This window comes from Pithys albifrons, chromosome 21, assembly GCF_047495875.1.
Source record: "Pithys albifrons albifrons isolate INPA30051 chromosome 21, PitAlb_v1, whole genome shotgun sequence".
In the NCBI taxonomy this organism is placed as follows: Eukaryota; Metazoa; Chordata; class Aves; order Passeriformes; family Thamnophilidae; genus Pithys; species Pithys albifrons.
The window spans coordinates 5107194-5126235 of record NC_092478.1 but is presented as its reverse complement, the minus strand read 5'-3'; the positions used below and the strand labels follow the sequence as shown (position 1 = coordinate 5126235).

Genomic DNA, 19042 nt, shown 5'->3' with positions numbered 1-19042 from the left:
TTAAAATCAGACTCCCAGTTGTCTCTAGATGTCACCTGTAAAGCTGATTAAATCAAGATTGATTCAATACCCTTTTATATTGCTTGGAATGCATCAAATCACTTCTTGGGAAGGGAATGATGCCAAAGGTCCTCCCTCCCTTCAGGATGGGAACCAGAAGGGGTGGGGGAACCACCACCTCCAAAAACCCTGGTACAAAACCCATTTCAGACTGCAGGATGGCAAGCAGACGGGCCCATGAAAGGGGTGTGTGAGCTGAATACAAGCCCTGAGCAAATAGTCAAACAGTTGGTCCACAACAATGGCAGAAAACATTTGGTGTAGGATATGCAGTGGGGATTAAAGCAAACACACAGGGTCTCATGAGAGCATCAGAGCCCATGAACAAGTGGGTTCGTATGGAGGGACATGACCCACACACAGGGCACTTCAGTCACCCCACAGCAACGATGGACGAACACGCTCAGGCTTCACAGATCCCTCAGCAAAGCTGCTCCAGAGGTTGTCACAGTTCTGCCCCTTGGCTGCACTGACCACCAGCCTCCACAAGCCCCTCCCACCCTCCCTTCTCCATTCCAGCTGGGCATCAGTCCTGGATCAGCAAACCAGCAACTCTTGTTTGCAGTTTTTCCTGTTCAGCCCTGGAAAACACTATTGTTTTCTCTCAGATACCTGATAACTCCTGGAACACTGACTGCCTGTGTGTACCTGGATACTGGAGCTCCTGCTACTAATGGAGAGATAATCTGCTGATACTGTAATAGAGGCATCTGATCTCCAAACATTCCTTTTGGCACCTCAGCCTCCCCAATCCCCACGGACCTGAGGATGCCGTGTACACAGACCCATTATCACAAAGCAAGGCCTAATCAGACTCCACTGACACCAATGACGCATTTCCAGCGGGATCGCTAATCCGACTCCAGGAATATCCATTCAGGCTTGAGCGTGGATTTAACTGGGGACAGAGCTCAGATGGGAGCTGACAACACCCACTGCTCCATGAGGCCTGATGCAAAAAAGCAACACCAAATGTTTGCTAGAAATAATAGCAGCCTCTGGTCCCATGATGTGGGGTCTCCTCTCAATCCACCAGCACACAACACCCCAAGTTAATACTAATCAAGAGCCACAAAGCCTTTTGAATAGCTAAGAATTATCTCCCTGTGTCTGTGCCAGTCAATCAGCTGCTCCGGACACCACAATCCCATTTCTTTTGTTTCAGACAAAACAGTGGTTTAGTGTCTTCCATATTTATTTGGGAATTAGAATTAATAGATTGAAACAAAACCAGACAGCCTCACCACTGTTTTGTAGCTTTATAAAAAAAGTCTGTGTTAAGACACCATCAAGCCATCAGTAATTACCTGAAAATAACCTCCCCAAGCTCTCTTATTACTGAGGCATAAATTCCTTATCATGGACACCTTCCTTCCCTCTGTTTTACTGAGAAATAACTCTTGAAGGAACAGAAATTGGTTCTTATTGCTATGAATCCAGCAAATTTACTTCAACAACATCCTGACAAACTCGAGGGGTGAACAGCTGATTTCCAAGTTAATTTACCAAGATGTCAATGGCAATGCTGTGGCAGGTAAATAAAAAGGAATGAAGATTTTCCACTGGGAAAGGCAAGAGCAAGGCACCAGCCCTACAGGGGAGCAATGGTGGAGATTCAGGCTCATCCAGCAGAACTGAGGGTCATTAATGACAGGGCCTGGATGTGTGTTAAGAGACTTGGCCATACAGAATTGCTGAGTCTCAAACTAGAATCAGCCCTTGGAAAATAATCACATTTCTAGAAAACAAATCAGAAGACACTTATCCCCTTGGCACAGCAGCAACTGTACCTCAGGATGGACCAGTCTCAGCCCATCAACACCCAGAAACCAACCACAACCTAGCAGAGCTCAGCTTATCAAACCCTCATTACAGCATATTTAGTTTAATTACCCTATGGAGCCAGTCATCCCATGCTCTTTGATGGCCCTGGGAGCGTTCCAGTCTGCTTCACTCTCATTTTTAGTGAACAAAAGCAACACAGTGTTCGCAGAGGCAAACACTATGCCAGCAAATATTCCTAGTTCTGTGCATTTATTCTTTATAAAAATAATGTATTTATCCTTAAATGAAAACGAGAAGGCCTTCCCAGGCTCCCAGCAATGCTGTAGAGTTTAGCTACCAAAGCACAGGTTTTGGCACTAAAATGAGGCAGCTGCTGCAAAACAGTTTAGATAATCTTAGCCATGCCTAAATACAAAATTCACATCACAAACACTTGCACTTGCCCATTCAGAAAGACAGGATCCATCTGTAAAATCCAAGATCTAGGCTGGATTCTGACTGGATGTATTTAGGTCTCACAGAAAATTTAATAAGTTTGGGCTTTTTAGCCTCCAGCACTGAAGTTGCCCAGCTCCATCTGCAAATAAAAATACTCCTATTTTCTTCTCCCTTTTGTCAGAATTCTTTAACTGAACAAGAGATTTAAGAACCATAAATGAACACCAGGGCCAACTGACAAGCAAATGAGGTATGAAAGGCAAATTTCTCCTCTAACCACATTACTCTAATGCTGCTCTGAGCAGATAAAACCCACACTGAAATGTGAACACTTCCCTTCCCAGCAGCTTTCACCTGTTCCACCAGCTGGGAGGGCTGTGTGGGCTCATTCATCACAGCTTCCATTCTCTCTCCATCTCGCAACTCCACGCAAAAACAAGCTTTTCCAGGAGGAGGGTGGGAAAGAAACCAAGATATATGAGCTTTGTAGCAACAAGAAATCCAAATGTTATACTGAGCCCTTCAGCAATGGCCCACACTGTCCTTTGAGCTTTTGAGATTTCTATCCTCCCCCAAGGTAGCAAATTCACAGAGATCAGTGTTGCAGCTCCCTATTTGGTAACCCAAACCACACTGGTTTTCTTGCATCAAGCTGTAGGGCTCAGGTGCTTCACTAAATGCCTAAGAAAGTATCTTTTGGCTTTTCTGGCAAAAGGCAGGTAAGTGCAGAGACAACACAGGAGCTTAGGGGGACGTGGGTGTACTGGATTTTTGTGGAGTCAGGAAAACCCTGTCAGCCTCCCAGGAAGAACTCCTGGTGCACAGACACAGGTCACAGAGCTCATGCAAACATTCCAAGACAACACAGAGCTCATGATTTCTGCAGGGCTTCTCAAACACACAGATTCCTCCATGCAACTTCAAGACCTCAAATAAAGTCTAGTACCTTTAGAGGATCTTCCCATCCCAGCAGGTACCCAATATATCACATGAAGGCACTCTCCTGGACAGTGACAGAAGAGGGAAGAAAAAGCCCTTTGCAGTATTCACATTAAACACACAAGAGGAAATTGTGTACAGCCTCTCCATCTCTGCTATTGTCCCTCTGCCATCAGGAAGGCTCCAATGCCCTGACAGTGGGGACAGCACTTGGTGCACAGTGCAGGATCCCACAGCCCTTGGCTGGCACAGAGCAACCTACTCTTGGTTAGCTGAGCTCCCAGCAGTGCTGTGGTTTGGCAGCACTGATGCACTCAGAGGGCAGAGAGTGGGTGATGCATGTTAGCAAGGCAGAACAGTGAGGGTGGGGCAGAGCTCCATCACCCTCCTGTGGCCCAGATCTGATTAACCCCAGGAAAAGTAATGAAATCCAGTCTCCATGGCCCATCCATCACCAGATCCTTTGGCTGCAGGCATCCCATCCCCAAAGCTGACGTCAGTGCCTGCTGTGGTTAGGGTTTCAGTGATGTGGATACTTGGCTCTGGAATAGAATTAAACCACTTTTGACAGGGAAAAAAAAGACTATTTTCTCTTGGAATTTTTTTCGCTGCCAACGGCTGAATCCCATGACTGGGCTGAAGCCAGAACCCACAGCCAGCACAGACACTGCTGCTCTCAGAGAGGGGCACAGCCAACAGCATTTGGGGATGCAGAATGTGCTCACGACTTCAGAATATCATTGGAAAGGAGAGGAGGAGCAGGCAGCATGAGGCTGGCCATGCCTTTGGAGAGATTTGCAGGAGGAGGAGCAGGTACAGGCCATGCAGGTACAGCAGTACCTCTTGCCCAGGACAAAGAGCAAGAAGATGCCAGAGATGACACTACAAGCCCAGTCACAGCTATTCACCCAGCCCATGCTGGATAAACAGCCCCACTGTGCTGTTCTCACCTTCCAGGTAGCTATGGCTCAGTGCTGTGACTGCTCCAGCAGCTCCAAAACTCCCCAAACCCTCCTGCACCATCCTGAGAGGCAGAGGAGCAGCAGCAGAGCTCTTGTACAGCACCAACCCACCATCACGAGACTTGTCCCCTTCCCCATGCCTGCTTTTTACCGGGAATAAAGCTCACTTAGAACTTCTCAGGCAAAGGTCAGAGTGAGTTTGGTGCAGCCTCTGTGTGGCTCTTTGCTGCACATCTCTGGGTGACAGATGGCTGGGGCTGAACAAGGCACAAAGGAGCGCCAGCAAACAGGCGCCGCATTCAGCCCAAGGGCTGCCCGACCCTGCTGCTGACTGACCCTTTCATACCACAACACACACCCCAACTGTGCCTGCTGAGACACCTCTGCAAAGCCTCCAAGGGGAAGGCAGGCCTCAGGTCTTTTGCCTAATTTTTTCTTTTCAAGTGATAAAGCAACTCGTCACCACACTGCAATTATAAATCCAGCATGAGGCACCTTGAGACAGTCACAGCTGGCAGCTGAACAGAAGTTCAGGAAACTTGAACTTCACCAGAGTTCAAGTTCATTTCTCAATCACAGCTAGGAGAAACAAGGGGGAAATTCAGAAATTCAGGGTCTGAGGAATAACTTTAAAATACACGGCCAAACCTATGAACCTTTTCCTTTGTCAATTTGCATTTCCCTCTAGCAAAGATAAAAGGACACTTCAGTATCTTGGATTTGGATATAAGATTAAGAAATTAGGTTCTGATATTAAAACCCACTCAAACACAGGAAAGTGAAATTAAAAATTTTATCTCCACACTAAGGGCCAAGTCTTCATGTGGGGAACAGCAGTGCCATTCCACTCCCTACAATGCTGTATCACACCAAAGCACCTGGAATTCAACCCACAACCTCATGCAGTGACTGGCCCCTCTAACAAGACATTGCAGATGCAAAAAGCCAAGACAGAGCTGTGGTTTTTACAGTACTGTAAAGGGAAAGAATTTACACAGTGAGATGACACATACACAATTGGCCACTGAAAGAAGAGACAGCTCAGCCAAAGGAATCCATGAGCAAACCAGACCAATATTATCCCCTTTATTAAAAATGCTCTCTGACAGGTACAAGGCTTTCCTGATTCTGCCAAATGCTATGTATTTTTGGTACTAAAACATATAGCAAAGTAACCAGGCATGTGGGTAGTGGCCTGAATTATTGTGGGACAAGAAGCTGACAGATCTCAAGAAGCATCCAGTGACATTCTCAAATCAAAGTGTAATATACTGAAAGCACAAGCATTGATAGGATATACATTATCCTCATGTGCTTACCCAGAAGGAAGGGGAAAGCCTTTTTTTATAAAGTGAAACAAAAAACATGACAACAAAACCTGCATATTGAATATTTACCAAATTATATGTAATAAAAAAAGCAACCCAGCAGCCAATAAGCCAGAAAAATGAGTCCTAAGCAATTTCAGCTGCTGTTGAAGTGTTAATTATACTGCTAATGGCAGTCTGTGTAGCTTATGCATATACTGAATAAAGATAAAAACAGCAAGGCATGTGTATGTATGTGGAGGTAAATCATTATTCAAATCCCAGGGCTTCGAATGATTCTGTTTAAACAAAGGCACTAATTTGAGGTAATCAGCACAGGACAAATCACTTTAGGTGCCTGGTTCTTACTCCTCCATCACCACAGGCCAGCAGGAATGGCTACAGGACAGTGTTTAAGGTCATGGATGGGGTTCCCATCTGTCTAATTACCAGCTCTTTGGTGTTTTAGTGCCTGCACAGGTACACACCTGCAAACAAGCAAGAGAGAGCAGGCAGCACCTCTGGCAGCCCTAAACACCAGAGGCTCCATCTGTCTTCCCACCTACTCCACAACCTGCCTGTTTTGTGCCTTACTTGGGAGGGAGGATATTTACTCACCCTATTAAGACTTGTTTTGATCCACCAACCTGTGTACAAAGGGAGAATTTCACATCCTACTGAAAACCAGACAATCACCTGGGTCAGCTCATGCCCTGCCAGGTGGAGCCCTCACCTTCTTTGGAGCCAGTGGTGACGGCGGCTGTGGTGGTCCCTGACGTCCGTCCCACGGGGCTGGAGTGCTTCCCAGCCCTGCCAGGGATTTTAAGTCCACTTGGCTTCAGCATGTTTGCTGTCTCCTGTGGCTCAGCCTCGTGTTGCCAGTGTGTCCCAGGGCTGTCCTGGTGCCCCTGCTCAGGCTGCTCGCTGGTGGGCCTCTTCTTCCATCGTCACACACCTGGGACAGAAGAGCACAAAGAAATCAAGAGGAGTGGGGGAGCATGGAACAGGCTCCCAGAAAGCAGCTCCCTCCTCACAACCCCAGCAGAGTCAGAATTTTTCATTTTTCTCCTGTAAAATAAAGAGGATCATTTCCCTCATCTCTCATCTCCATGTTACATTCTTTGTGTCAATCTCAGAGTCCTGGGCCAAAGCTGAAACCTCTAAAACTGTCAAACAAGAACTTAGCTTCAATATGGCATTTGAGTGATGGAAATTGTCAAATTATTTTAAGTTCTAAAGTCCCAGTTCAGGCATCAGCACAGCCCCAGAGCCCTGACCAAAGGCACCACCAACCCTCAGCACTAAACCTTTGGTGCAAAGTCTCCAGTTCCACCACCTTCAGGGCAGTCCCTCCAAACTGGCAGGGGGAGGCAGGATGAGGCCAGTGTCCAAAATTGGGGCTTTCAGCTCCTTTCCTAAGGACTAAACCAAAACCTTGTCACAGAAAAAGGGTATCTGATCCCATGCCTTTACAATAAGACTGAAAAAAAGCTTTCTGAAACTTAAGCATAACTCTACCACTATTCATTAGTGAAGTCACAACCCTTCCCTATGTCATTCCCTTCCCAGAAGGCAAATGCAATAAAACCTCCAAATTCCTTGCAAGGATGTTGCATCAGCAAGCACACAACTTCTCAAACAAAGTTTTATGAGAAAAGAAAAATAGAGGAAATTGCTAAGCTGCTTAAAAAAAAAAAAAGCCAAAAACATTCCTAATGGATAAAGACAAACAATCAAAAAATTGAGTCTATCAGCCAAAAGGAAGCTGAGGCTGGGAGACAGCACGCTGGGATGGGGAGGGAAGAAAGTGGCAGCAGAGCAAGTCGGGATAACACAGAACTAACAGCAAAGGGAATTGCAAGGAGAGCAAAGCAAGGAGCAGCCAGAACTGGGGACACCCAGGAGAGCTTCCCAGGGCAAGGAAGGAAGCAGCCACTGCAGGCAGCACCCCTGAGGATCAGCGTAGCAAGGACTCACAGATGCTGCAAGGGGGAATTGCAATAGCAGGGCAGGAAGTGATTAAGGCATGAGTAAGGATTTCGACACAGGCTGGGCCAGAGCGAGCGAGGGCTGGCAGAGCTCCAGGGAACGCTGCAGGCACACACAGGGCAGGGAAAACTGCAAGGAGAACTCCAAAACCCTATTCCTGAGGGCTGCCAACTACCTGAGACACCAAAGAGGGTTTCAGCACTAAGTCAGTTGTCCCACATCGAGTTGGAGAGACAAAGAAAGGAGGGATCAGCAGAGAGGGTGCCTGAATGCAAACCCAAGGGCTCAAGGCCTGTCTCTTCCCCACAAAGCTGTTCAACACCTGCCCCAGACACCTGCAGACATTTACCTTACACAGGAGTCAGGGCTGGTTATGAGAGGGATGCTCAGATCACACCACCAGCAGCACAAATAACACATAAGAGCAAGCAGTTCTTGTTAAGGAAGAAAGAAAACAGCCTTCCCATGACAGCCAGCAAGGAGCAGATGCTGACAGAGCTGGACAGGAGGCTGCAGCTTCCAGCTGTTTGGCATAAAACAGGGAGACAAGGAACCAAGTCTGCAGGTGAGAAACATTAAACAGCTGGGTTCCTCCTATCTGTCAAGGCACCAGAAATGACATCTCCCACCCACTCCATCTCATAGGACACGTTTTGCCCAGAGCTGGCTTTGATTTCACAGAATAACTTGATTTGTAGCACTTCCACTGGCAGGGGTTGTGCTCTACCAAAGATCTCACCCCATCTTCATCACCTGCCACAGGAAGGTTTGCCCTCTCCACAACACACCCTTACTCCTGTATTTACCCATCTCATCACCTGGTCCTAACTTTTGGTTACAAGGTTTGATGCTGTATTTGGGATTAAGTAATCTGGGAATGCTGGTGCTTCCAGATAGCTGGTTGATTCCACATACAGGAATGTGGACAGGAGGATAAAAGGACACAGTGGAAGGATAAAACAGTAGTAGAGAAGAATTTAAGCAGGAAAGTGTGTCAGAATTTACATTTTTTTAAAGTTTTTCAGGTCTCTGTTAGAGTGAGTCTCTGGATTCTTAACTTTGCAGCCAGAACCACAAACTTCAGGGAACAGTGAATTTAGTGTGTTCCTCTATTTTGCTGCTCATCTCTGAGGAGAAGGGGAACTTCAGTTCCTTCTCCCTCCTCTACTCATTATCGCCCAAGATGAGCTGCCCACACCAGTCACAGGATATTGTGATATTCTGCTGCTTCTCAGGACAACTGAGTATTTTTATGCAGGGGGAGAGAGACAAAAGGAAGTGCATTCCCACCACATAAAGACTTCTGCCAGAAACCTTAACACAAACACATTTGCTTTCAACACAGTAAGGAACAAACCAACTACACAGGCTGCTAATTACACTCCCCTCGGAACAGACAGCTGCTTTTAACCTGAAATACAACCACCACAACCAGTTCATGGCCACACTCACTGGGGTCACATACAGCAGTCAGAAACTTCTCAGGCACCACAGCAGATCCTCTGCCCAGCCGTGCCCACCACATGTCAGCCCACAGGGAGGTCTGGCTGGGGCAGACTCCCCTAAGGTGACATTGTCACCTCCATGAGCTGCAGACAGACCAGAGCCAGGAGTCAGGGATGGCTGACTGAGCACAGCCCTGCATACTCATCATCACCCAGGGAAATGAGGATGAACTTCAGCAGATTTTGCTCTCAGTGCAATCAGTCAGTAAGACAGATTCAGAACATCCCAGACACTTATTTTTGAGAAGTCTGGACCTGCTGCTAGAGACAGATACTCCTTCTCTGTCACTGGTTTCTCCCTCCAACATAAAAACACAAGCAGGTTTTTAGGAAGCTCTGAATGCTGAGCAGGGAGCTCTTCCAAATGACACCATCAGGTCATCTTCACCACCCAGAGCAACTCTGCCTGAGCCATCCAAGTCCCACATTAGCTCCCGACTGAGTGATGCAACTTTTGTGCTGCAGAAATATCCCTGGCCTGGGATAGGGGCCAGCATCTCCACAGGGCACTGCCCTGCTCCATTAGAGATAACAACGTGCCCAGAGCTCCTGTACCAAACCCTCAGCTTCCCAATGGGCTCTATTAGCAGAGCCCGTCTGAAAAATCTGTTTCCAGCCCTTCTGAAAAGTCTCTTTCCAGCAGTGGAGGCTGAATTGAATGCAGTATGTGGTGTAAGAAACACATGAACCATTTCTCTTCTCCAGTCCCTGTATTCCCTGCACAAGCTGAAAGCTTTGCCTTCCCATGGAACTTCAAGGAAATGTGACTTTCTCCACACACACTGTAAAGAAAGCCCCGTGTGCTCCTGTGGATGCTCTGGGGCCACCAGCTCTGTTTGTTTTGTTTTTCTTTTTTTTCCAAGATAACAGAGATGACAAGGATTTTCTGGATCCCCACTAGATTCTTCCTGCAATCTTTTCATACTGGAATGAATAGATCTGTCTGTTCCCACAACCAAGAAAAGTATCCCAGGAATGCACAATATGAAAGCCTGCTTCAAATGACCAAAATACTCTGTTCTCCATCTTTCCATCAGAAAAGGGAACAGCTGGATCTGAGTCACCTGGGCTCAGATTCAAAAAGGGGAACAGTTCTCAACTAAGTACAGATGTACAGCCAAAAAATACCTTTCACTAGGAGCAATATATCTGGATATTCCTGGCCAGCATCATGGATAATTGCATCAGGGTATCACACACTGAAAACTGAGAAACAATTGAAGGTGCTTAGAGTCAATTATTTCATAAATGTGGCAGATAAATAACACAAACCAAGGGTAGGAAGGAAAAGCCTTTGTCAGTCTTGGCAATATCAGCTTATCTGCAAGTTGCTCTGCTTCACCCATCACTTCTGCTCTCAACAAGGCACACAAATATTTGCCTGCCATGTGGAAAACATCCTGTTCAAATGGGCATAAGCAACGGAGCAGACTCCCAGAGCCAGCACACTCCCCAGAGCAAAGGCCCCATGGGTGTACACAAAATAAGGATCTGTTCACCTCGACATTCTGAGTGCAACAACGGCAAGACACAGGAACAGGTTTCCAGACACCAGATTGAGCTGGCCTGAATCCCATCCTGTGCCTGGTGCTTCCTTCTGGCTGGATCTGGATGTGAGGAGTGTTTCCCCACCACGACACCCTGGGCAAGGCACAGGGATTTCACTCTGAGAGCAGACCCAGGTGCAACTCCAACCAGCTGGGTCTGAATGTTGCTGTAACAGTTGGGTCCACCCAATAGTTCATGGGGAAAGGAGTCCTTAGGTCTTAATATTAAATATACAACAAAAAATTGAGTACCAAAATTTAGGTTTCTAAGTTTCTAAATTTGGAAATCCACATGTAAGGAATTAAATTTGAAGTTTTCAGTCAGCACATACCTTTCTAGGACAGGGACCCATTAAAAAAAGGGTTTAGAACAGTATTTAGTTATCAGACTGAAAGAAATCAAGGTTATCATGCTGTCCAAAAGGTTAATGATAAACAAAAACACTGCAGAGAAGCAGTAAACACTTCTCTCTCTTTTTTTAAAAAACAATATTGACTCCTGCAAATAATCGATGACTTCAAAGACAACCATTTGGATAGGGAAAAACTTGCACAACAAAGTCTTTTTGTGCTTACATACTCCCATCTCTGATGATCTTTTGAGAAGCAGTTGCTTGTGCCATTATTTAAAACACTGATCCATCTTTCCTTATGTTCATGCCAGGGATGAGGAGTGCCAGGGCTTGGGATGCAGCCCTGTGGCAGCACATCTGCAAGGGCAGCTTCAGCCATGCCCAGGGCTATCACAAGATATGGCTGAGCATCACTATTGCAGAGTCTTGGTGCAAAGACACAGCCTGGGAAGAGCAGGAATTCTGTGTGCAGCTGCTCTAACAGTGCCAGAACAGCAACTGCACGTGGAGTAAAGCAAAGTGCATATTCCACCTGCAGGGCACATCCCCATCCTCCCCAGGGAACAGCCCCACGTGCTGCCACCCAATGAGCAGCTGGGCACAGGCCAACAGCACTGGGGGTTTGACACACCCTTTGCATGCATGTGCAGCAGAGGCAGACAGAGCAGCAGGAATTTCATTCTCAACCTGTGTTCTGACTGTATTTCAGAAGGTACAGAGCCTGCAAGAGGCTTCTGGGTTTGCTCCCCTAAGCCACTCAAGAATCTCCGGGACTCTGGACAAGAGCGAATCTACCATAGCATGGCCTGAGAACCACCCTTGCCCTCCCTCTGAAAACAGCATTACTGGGGGCAGAGACCTTCAGCATCAGGCACTGTAAATGCTGAAAACAACATCTGAAGCTCAACATCTCCCTGAAAACAAGCTGCCAGAGAAGAATTGGTCGCTGGAGGAGCTCTGCATTCACCTCTATCAGCACAAAGAATAAAGGCAAAAAGCTTTCAGTGCCAGCTCTGAATTCCTTTATTAGGCCTTATATAAAATCTTCACTGGCCTAAATATACTGATTTTTTTTAACAAAAGTTATGTAAAATTATTTCATTTCTTGTTTCTCAGCATTTGGTTGCAACCACTCCATATTTCCAAGCTTTTCTGCACCTTCCCCATGCTCAGGAAAAGGAGATTTTCAGGCAGTGAAGCCCCATCTCCTCCAGTGGATACATCACTGCCAAGTGTCCCATGCCAGGGCCAAGGGCAGGGAAAGATTTGGTGCCCCAGGACCCAACACTGGCCATGCTGTGAAGACAGGTTAGGGATCTCAGGAACAGAATTTTGCTTTGAGATCCAAATCCAAAGGCCAGACTCAAAACACTCAATCTTGTGTGAAAGGGCCAGGAAATGAATCCGATCAGAGACAGGATCTGATAACACCAAACTGCAGCTTTCCTAATAGAGACAGAGATTATGCTGAGAAGAAAAGGCAATTTTATCTGTTAATTCCTTAAGATGCTCCATCTGACCCACAGTAATCATTCCATTGCCTTCTCACTTCTCTGATTAGTTCCTCCTTCCAACAACCACTAGAAACCCATTTCTGAGGCACGGGGCAGATTAGCAGTAAATCCTTGCACTTAATTGAAGTATAGAGGAAATAAGAGACGCTCATTTTTAATTAAGGTCAGACTCCTCTCCCAAGAAAACCTTCCCTTCTCCCACAGAGAGAATGAAAGAAAGGAGTGTACTGCCTTAAGCTACATACAGGGAAAAGCAGGGAATGCTGGTACCCTCTGTCAGCCATCAGGGTTTGTCCTCTCTCTTGGAGCTGGATTCACCCACGTTTTCAGCCCTAAAGCTCTGTTGTTACTACACAGTTTCCCTAAGAACTCTGAAAGGTTGTTAACCTCTAGAAAAGCCTCTGTTTAGTCTTCTTTTTTACTCAAGTTTTGTAATAATTACCACAGAACGCCAGGAGAAAGCCTAGAGGCCTTTTATTTAAAAACTCAGGTATTTCATAAAGTTCTAACCTCTAAAATAGACTAAACATCCTGTGATTTACTTGTAAAACAAGGGGGTTTAAAGGAAGAATGTGCAAAACCATCATATTGCACCCTAAAAACCACAATGCAAATCCTGAGGGTGAAGTGGGTGGAAAAAATTCAAAGTGCACTCAAGGAAGTCATCACAGAAACTGAGGGACTTATGGGTTTGCTGATGAGCTTGTGCTCCCCATGCTGGCAAAATGCCTGCTGAAGGCTGGCACAGTAAACAGCCACAATTTTGCACTAATGGCAGAGAAAAAACTATCTCTAATTTGTATGGAAAAAACCTGAAGGTGGTCTTGGATGTACAAGAGTTTCTGGCGCCTGGAGTTCAGCCCTGGGGGCAGGGACAGTGTCCCTGCAGGGATAGAGAGAGGCATGACACCAAAATTGCAGGCTCAGATGGGAAGGGAACAGAATGTCCACAGAGGTTCCACAACCACTGTCCTCCAGCTCAATTCACACTCCTCTCAGTGGCCACTCAATCCACAAACAATTTCTCTACAATTCATGGAGCTTTGATAAAATACAAGTTTCCTATTCTTATTTGTAAAAAAAAACATCTGGAAGAGAAACATGAGGAGAGCAGGCAGAGTGCAGGAAACACAATGATACATGACAAACATATTCCATTATAATAGCTTGGTATTTTACTACTGGAGAAACAATTTCTTTAATTAAATATGAGCTGTACAACAAGCCAGCCATGCTGCACACGCTCTGCAGAGCTGCAGAAGGATCTGTGCTCTTGGAATTTCCTGCCTTTTGACTGCTTGATTTACTGTAACACTGAAGTTCAGCCTGGCACTTAATCTGTTAGTCAGTGGAGCTCAGGTTAACATACAGATTTTGATTTGTGCATTTCTATCATCTAACCTCTCCCCTGGATTCAGTTATGAGACAAAAGCAGGACCAGGGTCCCTTCTGCCCTCACTTTTCCCCTGCTTTTTACAACCCACCAGTTGCCAGTCCAGATTTATCCAAGCCAACCTTCTGCCCATGTACCTACTCTGCCCTTTGCACAACTCTGACACCCTCCCATTGTGCCCAACCCCCAGGAGAGAGCTTTGCCCTTTCTCTGCCTTCACTGTGCCATTCTGAACAAACAATGCTCTCCTGAGATACGAGACTCAACATTTTCTGAGTCATCTCAGCTGACCTTCTCTAAACCTCCATCAAATGAATTCAGTCCATTTTAGACATGGGCAACCCAGAATTCATGCTGCATCCCAGGCAATGTCTCACCAAGCTTGGGAAAAACTCTATGCCAAACACTTAGGAATTAATATCATCTGATTCCTTCAAACAAAGCAACTGTTCCAAAAGTTTAAAGAATAACTAACCCACCTTTGCACTCTGGCTGTTACGATACAACAGGAGGGAACTTGAAAAGCAAATACAGACCATCACAGAACCAGCTGGGCTGGAAGGGACCTTTAAAGGTCATCTAATCCAATCTCTGAACATCTCACAGCTGAGACACAGCAGTGACAGCCAGGGCCCTGCTTCCTTCTTCCACGGTGGTCACTTATCTCCTTGCCACAAAAAGAGGGATGGTAACAGTAGCAATCTGTGAACAGAGGTGGGTGGCAGACCAGGAGGTTACACCACTGGTCCCAGCAGAAAGATCTGAGGTCACCAAACCCAAGATGCTATAGAGGAGCAAACCCACTCTCCCTCCAGACCAGCAAGGCTTTGTGTAAATCCCATCCCCTCAACCCACACAGGCATCCATTGCTTCCTGTTGCTCCACTGGCAGCAGCAGAGCAGTGCTGGATGGGTTGCTCCCTGGAGCACCTTCCTCCTCCTCCCTGCTGATTCACCAGCCTGGACTGAGCCTCACACTGGAGCAGCAACCTCTGGGCTATGAGCACTAATTGGTGCTTCCTCCTGGGTCTCTCTGCAGACTCTGCCATCTCCCAGACCTCACTCACACTGACATATCCACACAGCTCCCACCACAACCAGAGCTGGAGACAGGAAGGCCACTAATCCTGAGTTCTCTTTCAGCCAGTGTGTGTTAATCATGGAGTTTCCCAATTTACCACCTGCAACCCCAGTCACAGTCAGAAGCTTGGATAGCTCACAAACATTACAGTACAAGAAGGAACATGTCTCTTAATCAAAGAACATCTCTACCAATGACCAAAATTGTAATCATTTTGGCAATTCATATCAAACTGGATCTTAGCTGTCAACATGGTTATATTATCCCCTCCTGCCTCACAGTTTCTTTTTCCCACACCTCACACTCTGCCTTCCAGAAGCCAACATGTACTTTGGATTGCACCACATGGAGAGAGGCAAGATCCCACCTCAAAGCCTCTGGGCACTAAGCCACACCAGCACATGGGATGGCTCCCTGCTGTGGGACACCAGAGGGTGGGATTGCAGTTACAGAGAGTGAGAAAAGCAAACGCCACCCTACCCAGTCAGATTGGACAGCAGGTGTGGAGACAGAACATGCCCACTCCAGCAGGACCTGCTGGGCTGGCAGGAACAGGAGAGGCTGCCACACCTGGGCCAGGCTGGCAATCCCAGCCTCCTCCCACAGCAGCAGAGACCCTGCACAAGCTGTGCTGCTCCACAGCCTGGTTTCAATCAGCATCTCTATCCACACACTGCCATGTCACTGGGAAGCACACACAGAGCAGTGTGTGATGGACAGATGCCAGCAGCCAAAAGGAAAGGGTCTGGAGAGATGGATCAGTGCTAAAACCCAGGATTTAATGTTTCATATCTTAGGAGGTGAGAGTGATGCTGATGGGTGCAAGCAGGTAGGCAGGACAGATGGACCTGTCCCCATACTGCTGGAGTACCACAGCACTGCATGTTCCTGGGGAGCTTCACAGAGTCACCACGTGCCCCTGGGCTGCTCCTTCACTTGTCACAGAAACAGACTCTTTGCACACCACAAACGAAGGCAAGACCACAATCATGATTTTGTAAGAGATCAAGATATAATCTCATCTAGCCAAGTACAGCACGATTACAGGCAGCAGCCTGAGCACATCACAAGGCAAAGCACTGGCACAACATCTCCAACACAATCTGGACCTGTTTCAAACAAAAAGGAGAAGCAAAAACCAAGCTGACACTTCTAACACTGACAATCAGTATTGCTGGCACCCTAAGGCAGAGTATATCATAGCACTCCATAAACCTGAACCATATGAGCATCCAAAAGCACCATTTGACTTTGACATTTCCACATCAGTGTGCTGGAAGGGCTCTGACACCTTCCCAGCATTTAGCCAATGTGCTGTGGGGGGATTCAGAGATAAAAAGGTCAAAAGTGCTTGCAGATGCTTCAGAGATATCAAGAATAAGCTTGCAGGAGGCACTGCTATTGCCAGTATCATTTACTAGAAATATATATAAATATACATACACATATAAACAAACTTTTACTATGGATTAAATTTAGCAAGTTCAAAAAGCTACTTTATAGACCCCAGTAAAAGCCCACATAAACAGACACACTGAAGATTAACAGTGAAAGGCAAAACATCGTCTTCCTCTGCCTCAGCAGCATATTTCACATAAACCTGCCTTTTTGTGCCATATTGCCCATCATTAAATCTCCATTAGGGATGCCTGGATGGACTGGCCATCAGCTAAACATGCCAAACTTACCAGCTGGGAAACAAAAGTCCAGAGGAAAAAGAAAAGGCACTTATTCAAGGTTGCAGACTGACCTGCTCCAGTTTGCATAGTAAGGATTTCAGTTATAAAACAAATAGCTAAATGCTAAATATAGCCAAGGAGGAGGCTTTAATCACCAGGGCAGGCTTCATGCTGAGAGAAGCCACCAAGGTAGCACAGCCCACGATGTATGACAGCCAAATACGAGGCTAAAAAGCCCATTAAACACATAAGAGGAGAGGCCTCTTTTTCGAGGGAGGTTGTTACCCAGCCAGGACAGCCCCTGCACCCAGGGGAGGCACTTGCAGCTCACCAGTGGGAGTGTTTGCAAGCGATGGGAAAGTGCTATTTGTTTCAACAAGCAGCTGCTTTCTGTGCCTGTCAGGACCACTGAAGAGTTTCCAGCACTAATTAGAGGACACAGAAGTTTTCAGAGCATGATGCAACAGATAAAGAGAGGGGAGGAATATGCCAAAGGAAGAAAAAGAAGGGAGCAGGCAGAGGAAGCCTTTGCCACTGGCTGTGCCAGGCTGGTGGGTGCCTCAGGCTGGAAGGCTCCTCTGACCCACTGCAGGATGTGCTGCAAAAGAAGCTCTGCTGGTTTTTGTCAGTCAAACAAACACCTTTGTGCCTGTCCTTTGTACAGAAACAGGCAGATACACAGTGACAATGACAGCAACAAAACAAAGGGGAGGACACAGCACGGCAGAGGCCAAAGCAAGCCAGGCTGCCCACAGAGGCTGCACAAACTCCTTCATTACTTCACTGTTCTTTAAAAAATAAACAAAAATATTCAAACCTCTGTCTTGAAGGAGAGATGAAGACAGACCTAACCCAAACAGGCAGATGGATCAGATGACTTCTTGACGTTTCTGTGAAGCCATTCCAGTGTAACCAATATCCACATGTTCTTTACTACACTATGCAAGTTATTCACTAAAATAAAATAGAATTAATTTTTACAAATAGCTCTGGCACAAGCAATGCAATTTTATTTGCATTACCTTTAAAAAGGAAGCATGTGTGAAAGCACAGGAGATTTAAAAGCACCAAAAAGGGATTTCAGAGTTCCAAGATCCACATATCCAATATCCCCAGAGCATTTCATTCACAAGCCTCAAAGGAGGTCAGAACAGCAACACCTGTTTTGTACCCAGGAGAAAAAGATACAGAGAAGGAAAAGATTTTTCCCAAGACTATTGAAAAAAGAACAGTGGCAGAGATAGCACTGCTGTGTCCCTGAACATCTGACCCACCAAAGGGCACGGGAAGGCCTTCTGAAGTGTTTACTTTATAGATAGAGAGTATAAATATTTTCAAAAATAATCATTTGGCTTTCCCAGGCACAAACGGAGTTATCAAGGGAGTCAGCAGCAGAGTTCAGAACATTAACTCTGAAAATAAGCCAAACAAAGTTCAGATTCCCTTTGTGCTTTGGCAGACAGGGATTTGGGAGATGGAGACTTCATGGCTGGCTCAGAATCCACAACACGGAATTTCACCAGTGTGTGCCACGTTTCTCTACAACTATGTAGGTGGGTAAACATTAGCTCAATAAAAATAAATCACTGAAAGGAAACTGCAACTTAATTTCAGAGCCAATTCAAGTCACCATCATGTTTTATTCCATTATTCTGAAGTAAAACAGTGTAAACTGTGACAGCAGAACACAAAGCTTGGTTTTATTCCTTCACACATCTTTCTTTGCTGCATCTGAATCAAGCGTGGCTGTTTTATAGACATGGTTTCACTCATTTAGAATGGGGTAATAAAAATTGTACCATTGCACAGGAACGATTTCCAAAAAGTCTGATGCAAAAATACTGTGGGTTTGTTGTGGGGTTTATTTAAATGGGGTTTAGATGGGATTTTTTTCTTCAGGAATGGCAGAAAGTATCAAGTGTAAGGTGCCAGACTCAGTCACATGCAATGAAGTAATTTTTCCACACCAAGAGCTACAGCACAATCACAGAGGAGGAAGAAATTAAATCCAGCTATGAGGAAAGTGCATTTGCTTCATCCTGTTTAGCATCAGAAAGTACAAAGAGACAAAGCACGTGTGGTGCTCTCAGAGGGCAGGAGAAAGGCCCTGAGATCCTGGTGCTACTGCAGAGAGAGCCCTGGCACAAAGATGCTCTGAGAGTTCTGTGTGTCTCTGACAGTGTCAGCCACACAGACAAGAGGGACAGACACATGGAGAAGGCAGGATTAGGGTAGGACTCCAGAAGAACGAGCCCAATTCCTTTCTCTAACCTGGGCTTCTGGAGTGACCTTTATTTATTTGCTTTATTCAGCAACTTAATGTGGTTGTTTTAGAAAACTGACCACTAAAACAAAGCCCAAGTCTTGCTGTGGGCCAACATCACCAGTGCTATCAGCCAAGGTGCTCTCCCTGGCTAACAAGACCTGAATGCTACAATAAACATCACAAGAACTGTGATAAAAGAACAACAGCCAGACATAATTGATGGTT

General features: G+C 46.1%; 1 protein-coding gene across 2 annotated transcripts in view; it reads right to left on the bottom strand.

Annotated features, from left to right (window-relative positions):
• Positions 1-19042, bottom strand: part of CLIP2 (CAP-Gly domain containing linker protein 2) — a 68554-nt gene that overhangs the window by 47269 nt on the left and 2243 nt on the right. For both annotated transcript variants that reach the window (XM_071575001.1, XM_071575002.1), the window contains exon 2: positions 6225-6446. In XM_071575001.1, coding sequence (XP_071431102.1) covers positions 6225-6336 — 112 coding nt within the window. In that variant the 5' untranslated portion in view covers positions 6337-6446. The remainder of the gene's footprint in view (positions 1-6224; positions 6447-19042) is intronic.